Source organism: Budorcas taxicolor, chromosome 6 (genome assembly GCF_023091745.1).
Source record: "Budorcas taxicolor isolate Tak-1 chromosome 6, Takin1.1, whole genome shotgun sequence".
NCBI lineage: Eukaryota > Metazoa > Chordata > Mammalia > Artiodactyla > Bovidae > Budorcas > Budorcas taxicolor.
Window position 1 is genome coordinate 85658574 of NC_068915.1, and position 13669 is coordinate 85672242.

Here is a 13669-nt window from a genome sequence, read left to right on the forward strand (position 1 = left end):
GTGTGTTCCAGACGGTGGAGAACACCTAAGGAATTGGTTACTGGCAGGATTTGTCTCTCTCCTTTTCATTCCTCTCTCTTATCCTCCTGGCCACCTCTGTCTACTTCCTCCCTCTCCTCTTCCCTGTATAACTCCATAAATACCTCTGAGCGGTCCAGACTATGGAGTGCACATAAGGAAGTGACTACTGGCTAGCTTGCTCTCTCCTCTTTTGATCTCACCGCATCTCATTCCAGTCACCTCTAACTACCCCCTCCATCTTCTCTTCTCCTTGTAACTCAGTGAACCTCTCTGAGTGTCCCTCAATGTGGAGAAACTTTTCATCTTTAACCTAGATGTTTTATCATCAGTGCTGTACAGATGGAGAAGTCTAGAGGCTACTGTAAAAATAAAACTGAAAACCAGAAGCAGGAGGCTTAAATCCAAAGCCTGAAAACATTAGAGAACTCTTAAATTCAGGGAACATTAAGCAATAGGAGCTCATCAAATGCCTTCATACCTACACTGAAACCAAGCTCTACCCAAGGGCCAACAAGTTCCAAAACAAGACATACCATGCAAATTCTCCAGCAACACAGGAACACTCCCCTGAGCTTCAATATACAGGCAACTCAAAATTATTCCAAAACCTTTGATGTCTCATAACCCATTACTGGTCACTCCACTGCACTCCAGAGAGAAGAAACCCAGCTCCACCCACCAGAACTCCAACACAAGCCTCCCTAACCAGGAAACCTTGACCAGCCACTGATACAACCCCACCCACAGTGAGGAAGCTCCATAATAAAGAGAACTCCACAAATTACCAGAATATAAAAAGGCCACCCCAAACGCAGCAATATAACCAAGATGAAGAGACAGAGGAATACTCAGCAGGTAAAGGAACAGGAGAGTTGCCCACCAAACCAAACAAAAGAGGAAGAAGTAGGGAATCTACCTGAGAAGGAATTCCGAATATTGATAGTGAAAATGATCCAAAATCTTGAAATCAAAATGGAATCACAGATAAATAGCCTAGAGACAAGGATTGAGAAGATGCAAGAAAGGTTTAACAAGGACCTAGAAGAAATAAAAAAGAGTCAAAATATAATGAATAACGCAATAAATGAGATCAGAAACACTCTGGAGGCAACAAATAGCAGAATAACGGAGGCAGAAGATAGGATTAGTGAAATAGAAGATAGAATGGTAGAAATAAATGAATCAGAGAGGAAACAAGAAAAACGAATTAAAAGAAATGAGGACAATCTCAGAGACCTCCAGGACAATATGAAACACTCCAACATTCGAATTATAGGAGTCCCAGAAGAAGAAGACAGAAAGAAAGATCATGAGGAAATCCTTGAGGAGATAATAGTTGAAAACTTCCCTAAAATGGGGAAGGAAATAATCACCCAAGTCCAAGAAACACAGAGAGTTCCAAATAGGATAAACCCAAGGCGAAACACCCCAAGACGCATATTAATCAAATTAACAAAGATCAAACACAAAGAACAAATATTAAAAGCAGCAAGGGAAAAACAACAAATAACACACAAGGGGATTCCCATAAGGATAACAGCTGATCTTTCAATAGAAATTCTTCAGGCCAGGAGGGAATGGCAAGACATACTTAAAGTGATGAAAGACAATCACCTACAGCCCAGATTACTGTACCCAGCAAGGACCTCATTCAAATACGAAGGAGAAATCAAAAGCTTTCCAGACAAGCAAAAGCTGAGAGAATTCAGCACCACCAAACCAGCTCTCCAACAAATTCTAAAGGATATTCTCTAGACAGGAAACACGAAAAGGGTATATAAACCTGAACCCAAAACAATAAAGTAAATGGTAACGGGATCATACTTATCAATAATTACCTTAAACGTAAATGGGTTGAACGCCCCAACCAAAAGGCAAAGACTGGCCGAATGGATACAAAAACAAGACCCCTCTATATGCTGCTTACAAGAAACCCACCTCAAAACAAGGGACACATACAGACTGAAAGTGAAGGGCTGGAAAAAGATATACCACGCAAATAGAGACCAAAAGAAAGTAGGAGTGGCAATACTCATATCCGATAAAATAGACTTTAAAACAAAGGCTGTGAAAAGAGACAAAGAAGGCCACTACATAATGATCAAAGGATCAATCCAAGAAGAAGATATAACAATTATAAATATATATGCACCCAATATAGGAGCACTGCAATATGTAAGACAAATGCTAACAAGTATGAAAGGGGAAATCAACAATAACACAATAATAGTGGGAGACTTTAATACCCCACTCACACCTATGGACAGATCAACTAAACAGAAAATTAACAAAGAAACGCAAACTTTAAATGATACATTAGATCAGTTAGACCTAATTGATATCTATAGGACATTTCACCCCAAAACAATGAATTTTACCTTTTTTTCAAGTGCTCATGGAACCTTCTCCAGGATAGATCACATCCTGGGCCATAAATCTAAACTTGATAAATTCAAAAAAATTGAAATCATTCCAAGCATCTTTTCTGACCATAATGCATTAAGATTAGATCTCAATTACAGGAGAAAAACTATTAAAAATTCCAACATATGGAGGTTGAACAACACACTTCTGAATAACCAAGAAATCACAGAAGAAATCAAAAAAGAAATCAAAATATGCATAGAAACTAATGAAAATGAAAACACAACAACCCAAAACCTGTGGGACACTATAAAAGCAGTGCTAAGAGGAAAGTTCATAGCAATATAGGCATACCTCAAGAAACAAGAAAAAAGTCAAATAAATAATCTAACTCTACAACTAAAGCAACTAGAAAGGGAAGAATTGGAGAACCCCAGAGTTAGTAGAAAGAAAGAAATCTTAAAAATTAGGGCAGAAATAAATGCAAAAGAAACAAAAGAGACCATAGCAAAAATCAACAAAGCCAAAAGCTGGTTCTTTGAAAGGATAAATAAAATTGACAAACCATTAGCCAGACTCATCAAGAAGCAAAGAGAGAAAAATCAAATCAATAAAATTAGAAATGAAAATGGAGAGATCACAACAGACAACACAGAAATACAAAGGATCATAAGAGACTACTATCAGCAGTTGTATGCCAATAAAATGGACAACGTGGAAGAAATGGACAAATTCTTAGAAAAGTACAATTTTCCAAAACTGAACCAGGAAGAAATATAAAATCTTAACAGACCCATCACAAGCACGGAAATTGAAACTGTAATCAGAAATCTTCCAGCAAACAAAAGCCCAGGTCCAGACGGCTTCACAGCTGAATTCTACCAAAAATTTCGAGACGAGCTAACACCTATCCTATTCAAACTCTTCCAGAAAATTGCAGAGGAAGGTAAACTTCCAAACTCATTCTATGAGGCCACCATCACCCTAATACCAAAACCTGACAAAGATGTCACAAAAAAAGAAAACTACAGGCCAATATCACTGATGAACATAGATGCAAAAATCCTCAACAAAATTCTAGCAATCAGAATCCAACAACACATTGAAAAGATCATACACCATGACCAAGTGGGCTTTATCGCAGGGATGCAAGGATTCTTCAATATCCACAAATCAATCAATGTAATTCACCACATTAACAAATTGAAAAATAAAAACCATATGATTATCTCAATAGATGCAGAGAAGGCCTTTGACAAAATTCAACATCCATTTATGATAAAAACTCTCCAGAAAGCAGGAATAGAAGGAACATACCTCAACATAATAAAAGCTATATATGACAAACCCACAGCAAACATTATCCTCAATGGTGAAAAATTGAAAGCATTTCCCCTAAAGTCAGGAACAAGACAAGGGTGTCCACTTTCAACGCTACTATTCAACATAGTTCTGGAAGTTTTGGCCACAGCAATCAGAGCAGAAAAAGAAATAAAAGGAATCCAAATTGGGAAAGAAGAAGTAAAACTCTCACTGTTTGCAGATGACATGATCCTCTACATGGAAAACCCTAAAGACTCCACCAGAAAATTACTAGAGCTCATCAATGAATATAGTAAAGTTGCAGGATATAAAATCAACACACAGAAATCCCTTGCATTCCTATACGCTAATAATGAGAAAGTAGAAAAAGAAATTAAGGAAACAATTCCATTCACCATTGCAATGAAAAGAATAAAATACTTAGGAATATATCTACCTAAAGAAACTAAAGACCTATATATAGAAAACTATAAAACACTGATGAAAGAAATCAAAGAGGACACTAATAGATGAAGAAATATACCAAGGTCATGGATCGGAAGAATCAATATAGTGAAAATGAGTATACTACCCAAAGCAATTTACAAATTCAATGCAATCCCTATCAAGCTACCAGCCATATTTTTCACAGAACTAGAACAAATAATGTCAAGATTTGTATGGAAATACAAAAAACCTCAAATTGCCAAAGCAATCTTGAGAAAGAAGAATGGAACTGGAGGAATCAACTTGCCTGACTTCAGGCTCTACTACAAAGCCACAGTCATCAAAACAGTATGGTACTGGCACAAAGACAGAAATATAGATCAATGGAACAAAATAGAAAGCCCAGAGATAAATCCACACACATATGGACACCTTATCTTTGACAAAGGAGGCAAGAATATACAATGGAGTAAAGACAATCTCTTTAACAAGTGGTGCTGGGAAAACTGGTCAACCACTTGTAAAAGAATGAAACTAGATCACTTTCTAACACCACACACAAAAATAAACACAAAATGGATTAAAGATCTAAATGTAAGACCAGAAACTATAAAACTCCTATAGGAGAACATAGGCAAAACACTCTCCGACATAAATCACAGCAGGATCCTCTATGATCCACCTCCCAGAATTCTGGAAATAAAAGCAAAAATAAACAAATGGGATCTAATTAAAATTAAAAGCTTCTGCACAACAAAGGAAACTATAAGCAAGGTGAAAAGACAGCCTTCTGAATGGGAGAAAATAATAACAAATGAAGCAACTGACAAACAACTAATCTCAAAAATATACAAGCAACTCCTGCAGCTCAATTCCAGAAAAATAAATGACCCAATCAAAAAATGGGCCAAAGAACTAAATAGACATTTCTCCAAAGAAGACATACGGATGGCTAACAAACACATGAAAAGATGCTCAACATCACTCATTATTAGAGAAATGCAAATCAAAACCACAATGAGGTACCACTTCACACCAGTCAGAATGGCTGCGATCCAAAAATCTGCAAGCAATAAATGCTGGAGAGGGTGTGGAGAAAAGGGAACCCTCCTACACTGTTGGTGGGAATGCAAACTAGTACAGCCACTATGGAGAACAGTGCAGAGATTCCTTAAAAAATTGCAAATAGAACTCCCTTATGACCCAGCAACCCCACTGCTGGGCATACACACCGAGGAAACCAGAACTGAAAGAGACACATGTACCCCAATGTTCATCGCAGCACTGATTATAATAGCCAGGACATGGAAACAACCTAGATGTCCATCAGCAGATGAATGGATAAGAAAGCGGTGGTACATATACACAATGGAGTATTACTCAGCTGTTAAAAAGAATTCATTTGAATCAGTTCTGATGAGATAGATGAAACTGGAGCCGATTATACAGAGTGAAGTAAGCCAGAAAGAAAAACACCAATACAGTATACTAACACATATATATGGAATTTAGAAAGATGGCAATGACGACCCTGTATGCAAGACAGGAAAAAAGACACAGCTGTGTATAACGGACTTTTGGACTCAGAGGGAGAGGGAGAGGGTGGGATGATTTGGGAGAATGGCATTCTAACATGTATACTATCATGTAAGAATTGAATCACCAGTCTATGTCTGACGCAGGATACAGCATGCTTGGGGCTGGTGCATGGGGATGACCCAGAGAGATGTTATGGGGAGGGAGGTGGGAGGGGGGTTCATGTTTGGGAACGCATGTAAGAATTAAAGATTTTAAAATTAAAAAATAAAAAACTAAAAAAAAAAAAAAAAGTCAGTTAGTCAGTTCAGTCACTCAGTAGTTTCCAACTCTTTGCGACCCCATGAATCACAGCACGCCAAGCTTCCCTGTCCAACACCAACTCCCAGAGTTCACCCAAACATATGTCTATCAAGTCAGTGATGCCATCCAGCCATCTCATCCTCTGCTGTCCACTTCTCCTCCTGACTCCAATCTTTCCCAGCATCAGGGTCTTTTCCAATAAGTTAACTCTTCGCATGAGGTGGCCAAAGTATTGGATTCTCAGCTTTAGCATCATTCCTTAAAAAGAACACCCAGGACTGATCTCCTTTAGAATGGACTGGTTGGATCTCCTTGCAGTCCAAGGGACTCTCAAGAGTCTTCTCCAACACCACAGTTCAAAAGCATCAATTCTTCGGCACTCAGCTTTCTTCACAGTCCAACTCTCACATCCATACATGACTACTGGAAAAACCATAGCCTTGACTAGACGGACCTTTGTTGGCAAAGTAATGTCTCTGCTTTTGAATATGCTATCTAGGTTGGTCATAATCTTCCTTCCAAGGAGTAAGTGTCTTTTAATTTCATGGCTGCAATCACCATCTGCAGTGATTTTGGAGCCCCCGCAAAATAAAGCCTGACACTGTTTCCACTGTTTCCCCATCTATTTCCCATGAAGTGATGGGACCAGATGCCATGATCTTTGTTTTCTGAATTTTGAGCTTTAAGCCAACTTCTTCACTTTCCTCTTTCACTTTCATCAAGAGGCTTTTGTGTTCCTCTTCACTTTCTGCCATAAGGGTGGTGTCATCTGCATATCTGAGGTTATTGATATTTCTCCCAGCAATCTTGATTCCAGCTTGTGCTTCTTCCAGCCCAGCATTTCTCATGATGTACTCTGCATAGATGTTAAATAAGCAAGGTGACAATATATAGCCTTGACGTACTCTTTGCCAATTTGGAACCAATCTGTTGTTTCATGTCCAGTTCTAACTGTTGCTTCCTGGCCTGTATATAGGTTTCTCAAGAGGCAGGTCAGGTGATCTGGTATTTCCATCTCTTTCAGAATTTCCCACAGTTTATTGTGATCCACACAGTCAAAGGCATTGGCATAGTCAATAAAGCAGAGATAGATGTTTCTCTGGAACTCTCTTGCTTTTTCCATGATCCAGCGGATGTTGGCAATTTGATCTCTGGTTCTTCTGCCTTTTCTAAAACTAGATTGAACATCTGGAATTTCACGGTTCATATATTGCTGAAGCCTGTCTTGGAGAATTTTGAGCATTACTTTACTAGCATTTGAGATGAGTGCAATTGTGTGGTAGTTTGAGCATTCTTTGGCATTGCCTTTCTTTGGGATTGGAATGAAAACTGACCTTTTCTGGTCCTGTGGCCACTGCTGAGTTTTCCAAATTTGCTGGCATATTGAGTGCAGCACATTTACAGCATCATCTTCCAGGATTTGAAATAGCTCAACAGGAATTCCATCACCTCCACTGGTAATGTAGTGATGCTTTCTAAGGCTCCACTTGACTTCACATTCCAGGATGTCTGACTCTAGGTGAGTTATCACACCATCGTGATTATCTGGGTTGTGAAGATCTTCTTTGTATGGTTCTTCTGTGTATTCTTGCCACCTCTTCTTAATATCTTCTGCTTCTGTTAGGTCCATACCATTTCTGTCCTTTATCGAGCCCATCTTTGCATGAAATGTTCCCTTGATATCTCTAATTTTCTTGAAGTGATCGCTAGTCTTTCCCATTCTGTCAGACTAATAAAGCCATAGATACTTTTGTTATTCTATAGAAGAAAAATATGAAATATATTGTATGTTTTCTGAAACAATCAATTTATAACATTAATATTCATAGGGTCAACCAACATGAAGTTTCTCGTTTGGGCCTGCCTCATGTATGTTTCTTTAGCAAGGGTAAGTAAATGGACTCTTTAAATTAATAGTATAATCATCAAATAGTTGTAGATAGTGATTCTACAATTGTATATTGTAGTTATAGTGTTGATAATGATGCAGAGACATGTTAATGAGTATGCAGTTTACTGTGCCAAGCTCTTCAAAAAAAATTTTCAGATACCAAAATAATAAAAGTTGTGTAATCCGAAAATGAATAAGCAGCAAGGAAAAGAAGTGAGTTCAGAAAGGCAGTGGGTTGGAGGAGAATAAATTATAGGGAACCAGAATTCCAGGCAGATGACCTTAATAGTTTACATTTTCAAATTATACAAAACTGGATTAGGCTTCCTCTGGAAGTGAAGTCCCATTGCTGAAGGTCTGATGTAGTTGTTGTTTTTCAGTCACTATGTCTGACTCTTTATGACTCCATGGACTGCAGCACTCCAGAATTCTCTTTCACTGTCTCCCAGAGTTTGCTCAGACTCATGTCCATTGAGTTGGTGATGGCATCCAACCATCTCATCTTATGTTACCCCCTTCTCCTCCTGTCTTCAACCTTTTCCAGCATCAGGGTCTTTTTCAATGAGTTGGTTCTTTGCATTAGATGGCCAAAGTGTTGGAGCTTCAGTTTCAGCATCAGTTCTTCCAGTAAATATTCAAGGTTAATTTCTTCTGGATTAACTGGTTAGATTGACTTACAGTCCAAGAGACTCTCAAGAGTCTTCTCCAACACCACAGTTCAAAAGTATCAATTCTTCAACTCTCACCCTTCTTTATGGTCCAACTCTCCCATCCATACATGAATATTGGAAAATCCATAGTTTTTACACAGACCTTTGTCGGCAAAGTTATGTCTCTGCTTTCTAATATGCTGTCTAGGTTGGTCATAGCTTTTCTTCCAAGAAGCAAGCATCTATTAATTTTGTGACTACAGTCACTGTCCAGTGATTTTGTAGCCCAAGAAAATAAAGTCTGTCACGGTTTCTACTGTTTCCCCACCTATCTGCCATGAACAGAAGGGACCAGATGCCATGATCTTAGTTTTTTCAGTGTTGAGCTTTAAACCAACTTTTTCTCTCTCCTCTTTTATATTAATCAAGAGGCTCTTTAGTTCCTCTTTGCTTTCTGCTGTCATAGTGGCATCATCTGCACATCTGAAGTTGTTGATATTTCTCCCAGCAATCTTGATTCCAGCTTGTGCTTCATCCATCCTGGAATTTCATATGATGTCTTCCCTGGTGGCTCAGACGGTAGAGCGTCTGTCTACAATGCAGGAGACCCAAATTCGATCTCTGGGTCCGGAAGATCCCCTGGTGAAGGAAACCCACTCCAGTACTATTGCCTGGAAAATCCCATGGACAGAGGAGCCTGGTAGGCTACAGTCTATGGGGTTGCAAAGAGTCGGACACGACTGAGCAACTGCACTCTGCATAAAGGTAAATAAGCAGGGTAACAATATACAGCCTTGATATACTCCTTTTCCAATTTTGAATCAGTCCACTGTTCCATGTCCAGTTCTAACGGTTGCTTCTTGACCTGCATAAAAGTTTCTCAGGAGACAGGTAAGGTAGTCTGGTATTGCCCTCTCTTTAGGAATGTTCCAGTTTGCTCTGCTCCACACAGTCAAAAGCTTTAGCATAGTCAAAGAAGCAAAAGCAGATATTTTGGGGGGGGGGGGGGGAATTACCTTGCTTTTTCTATGATCCAGAAGAGGTTGGCAATTTGATCTCTGGTTCCTGTGCTTTTTCTAAATCCAGCTTGTACACCTAAAAGTTCTTAGTTCACATATTGTTGAAGTTTAGTTTGAAGGATTTTGAGCATTATCTTGCTAGCATGTGAAATAAGCACAATTGTATAGTAGTTGAACATTTTTTGGCATTGCCTTTCTTTGGTATTGGAATGAAAACACCTTTTCCAATCCTGTGGTCACTGCTGAGCCTTTCAAATTTTCTGGCATATTGAGTGCAGCACTTTCACAGCATCATCTTTTAGGACTTGAAATAGCTCATCTGGAATTCCATCACTCCCCTACCTTTGTTCTTCCTAATTCTTCCTAAGGCCCCCTTAACTTCATACTTTGGCATGTCTGGCTTTAGGTAAGTGATCACACCATCATGGTTATCAGGGTCATGAGGATCTTTTTTGTATAGTTTTCTGTGTATTCTTGCCACCTCTTCTTAATCTCTTCAGCTTCTTTTAAGTCCTTGCTGCTTCTGTCCTTTATTGTGCCCATATTTGCATGAAATGTTCCCTTGATATCTCCATTTTTCTTGAAGAGATCTCTAGTCTTTCCCATTCTGCTGTTTTCCTGTATTTATTTGAATATTTCACTTAAGAAGTCTTTCTTATCTCTCCTTTCTTATCTCTCTGGAACTCCATAATGAATAACCATAGTGAATTAACTTTTTCCTTTGTTTTAGAAATGCTTCCACTTTATTGATGTGGTAAAAAAAATTTTTCATCTATGTATAAATGTATTTTGGAGGAAATGGAAACCCACTCCAGTATTCTTGCCTAGAGAAATCCATGGACAGAGGAGCCTGGTGGGCTACAGTCCATGGAATTGCAAAGAGTTGTACATGACTGAGCAACTAACACGCACAGAAACGTATTTGTTTCTACCTTGAAATATATTTTACATTTTAAAATTCTCTGATTTTTAGTATGCAATTTTGTGACTACTATTGCTGTTAAAATATTAATCCTATTAAGCTCATATTTGATAGGAAAATGTTTATGAAGTATAAATATATAGTATAAATATATATTTATATATATTTACTGTAAGAATTGTATTTCTTTTCAATGAACAGAAGCATTAAGCAAGTATACGCCGTTTATAGTGGATATAAGTTTTGCTAAGCCCAGGTTTCCTCCTCATGCTTTGACAAGATTTTATAATAATATTGCACTGAGTTTACTTCGACAAAATAAGTGATGAATCTGAGAAGATTTTGCCTATGTGAAAGCATAGCGGAAGAAAGCATGATCTAGGAATTACTAGCAGGAGGAGTATGTCCCAAATTGTTAGGTGACTTCTGTGCAGCAAATACTCAAAGTATCCCTATGTAGCACACCAAGACATTCATCAGTTTACTGCCATTAGAATTTTTGTTTAGTTCTTTGTCATTTTTGCCTCAATTCTGATGGCAGGAGTGTGTTAAGAAAATAACAATAATATCTACCCACAAGTGTGCAGTAGCTCAACACAACAATCTATCAAGGAAAAGCCAAGACATGTGATCCAGATGTGTATAGTTTTAACCAAATACCATTAGACATATGGCAAAGGAATAGAAAATGATTTTTAAAATGAAAACAATATGAGATACTATTTTTAATTTCTTACAAGAGTTAAGATTTTAATCATAAGAATTAGAACTCCCTGATCACAATATGAATCACTGTTATGTGTCTGCCTCTGTGAACACTGGAATGTCTATTGCTTGTGTATCATGCATCTTACCCTTCATGGTCCAGGCGCAAGTATTTTAACTCAGTAATTCAGGAAATGACCCTAAAATTGGAAAGAATACTATACACAATATTAAATTTTAATGAAGAAGCTTCCTACCTGAGAGACAACAACCGTGGCACAGGCAAAGAAACCTTGTCTGTTCTATCCATGTGGACACGGGGCACATGGACAGCACAGAGCAGGCACTCATTTGATACTTTTAAAAAGTTTTTGAAAATCCATCAAGAAAGAGAAAGTGTCCCCAAACCATTGAGGAACAATCTACATTCACTGAGAAGTTGTATTGCAAAGTCTTTAGTCCCTGGGGATTTTGTGATAAGCCCAAAGGATGATATAATATAATCTTTACTTATTAAATGTCATCACAGTCATAAGTAATATAGATAGGATGGAGGTAATCATCTTTAATTGACTACTTTGCTCTCCTTTAGGATTACAGTGGCAACATAGGCAGTCCTTACCCAGTTAACCCATCTGCAAGTATTCCTTACCCAGTTAACCCATCTGCAAGTATTCCTTATCCCATGCCAGACAGCGATTTCCCTCCTCCTGTCTATGTTACAAAGACTAATTTCCCCAATTACCCTGGGAATCCTGATCCTGGTACAGCAGTACCCTCAAATCCGCTGGTTTTCACTGTTCTTAGAGCTCCCCTCTACAGTATTGCTAGTCTTCCCATATCTCCTTTTTCCGGTCAACCTCCTCCTACTGGGGTTTTCCGCCTTGTTCCTGCCTCACGTAGACCTACAGGACCTTTTTACCCACCAAATGAAGCTGCACCTTCTGCAGACAATACATATATAGTTGAGATTCTTGTCCCACCTACTACACCCTCACCTACTCTCCCAGCTGTCCAACCACTTACTATCACAGAGCCTGATGAAGCCGAGCCTGCAGCAGCTGCCCACGCTGCCCCAGGACCTCAGTCCTCTATTTCTTTTGACCAGGTAAGTGGCCTCAGTCTTAGTCCTGTGATGCATGAGATTTATAGTAGCAGGAAAGAAAGTCTCTCCATAAACAAACATATATCCACTGAGATATTTTGAACAGCTTTGTTGAGATAGGATATAAAACAAACTACCAATACTAACAATGCATACTTTGATAAGTTTGGGCATGTATATACACACCCATGGTTTGTTGGCATTGCTGACTCAATAGACATGAGCTTGAACAAACTCAGAGAGATAGTAAAGGACAGGGAAAGACTCGCTTGCTGCAGTTCACACAGTTGCAGAGTCCAATACGACTTAGTGACTGAAGAACAGCAATGAAAAAAACACCAAGATAAGACTATATTCGTAATAGCCAGAAGTATCCTACTGTTTTATTGTTAATGTTTGTTTGTTTAAATATTCCCACACTCCCCTTTTTCCTGTTCTTGATGTATTTTCTTTTATCTTTTTTTTAGTTTTTTATTTTTTTAATTTTAAAATCTTTAATTCTTACATGCGTTCCCAAACATGAACCCCCCCTCCCACCTCCCTCCGCATAACATCTCTGTGGGTCATCCCCATGCACCAGCCCCAAGCATGCTGTATCCTGCGTCAGACATAGACTGGCGATTCAATTCTTACATGATAGTATACATGTTAGAATGCCATTCTCCCAAATCATCCCACCCTCTCCCTCTCCCTCTGAGTCCAAAAGTCCATTATACACAGCTGTGTCTTTTTTCCTGTCTTGCATACAGGGTCATCATTGCCATCTTTCTAAATTCCATATATAAGTGTTAGTATACTGTATCGGTGTTTTTCTTTCTGGCTTACTTCACTCTGTATAATCGGCTCCAGTTTCATCTATCTCATCAGAACTGATTCAAATGAATTCTTTTTAACGGCTGAGTAATACTCCATTGTGTATATGTACCACAGCTTTCTTATCCATTCATCTGCTGATGGACATCTAGGTTGTTTCCATGTCCTGGCTATTATAAACAGTGCTGCGATGAACATTGGGGTACATGTGTCTCTTTCAATTCTGGTTTCCTCGGTGTGTATGCCCAGCAGTGGGATTGCTGGGTCATAAGGGAGTTCTATTTGCAATTTTTTAAGGAATCTCCGCACTGTTCTCCATAGTGGCTGTACTAGTTTGCATTCCCACCAACAGTGTAGGAGGGTTCCCTTTTCTCCACACCCTCTCCAGCATTTATTGCTTGCAGATTTTTGGATCACAGCCATTCTGACTGGTGTGAAGTGGTACCTCATTGTGGTTTTGATTTGCATTTCTCTAATAATGAATGATGTTGAGCATCTTTTCAAGTGTTTGTTAGCCATCCATATGTCTTCTTTAGAGAAATGTCTATTTAGTTCTTTGGCCCATTTTTTGATTGGGTCATTTATTTTTCT

The 13669-nt window shown here is 38.6% G+C and overlaps 1 protein-coding gene across 1 annotated transcript; it reads left to right on the top strand.

Moving 5' to 3' along the window:
• Positions 1–7813: 7813 nt before the first annotated feature.
• Positions 7814–12367, top strand: PRR27 (proline rich 27). Its single transcript, XM_052641587.1, has 2 exons — positions 7814–7861; positions 11753–12367. The coding sequence occupies exons 1-2, from the start codon at positions 7814–7816 to the stop codon at positions 12365–12367; spliced, it is 663 nt and encodes a 220-aa protein (XP_052497547.1).
• The last annotated feature ends 1302 nt before the right edge of the window (positions 12368–13669 follow it).

Excerpts from the sequence above, each read along its gene's own strand:
- PRR27 (XM_052641587.1), top strand. The coding sequence starts at position 7,814 with ATGAAGTTTCTCGTTTGGGCCTGCCTCATGTATGTTTCTTTAGCAAGG. Across the intron at positions 7,862-11,752 it reads TGTATGTTTCTTTAGCAAGG|GATTACAGTGGCAACATAGG; the intron begins GTAAGTAAATGG and ends GCTCTCCTTTAG.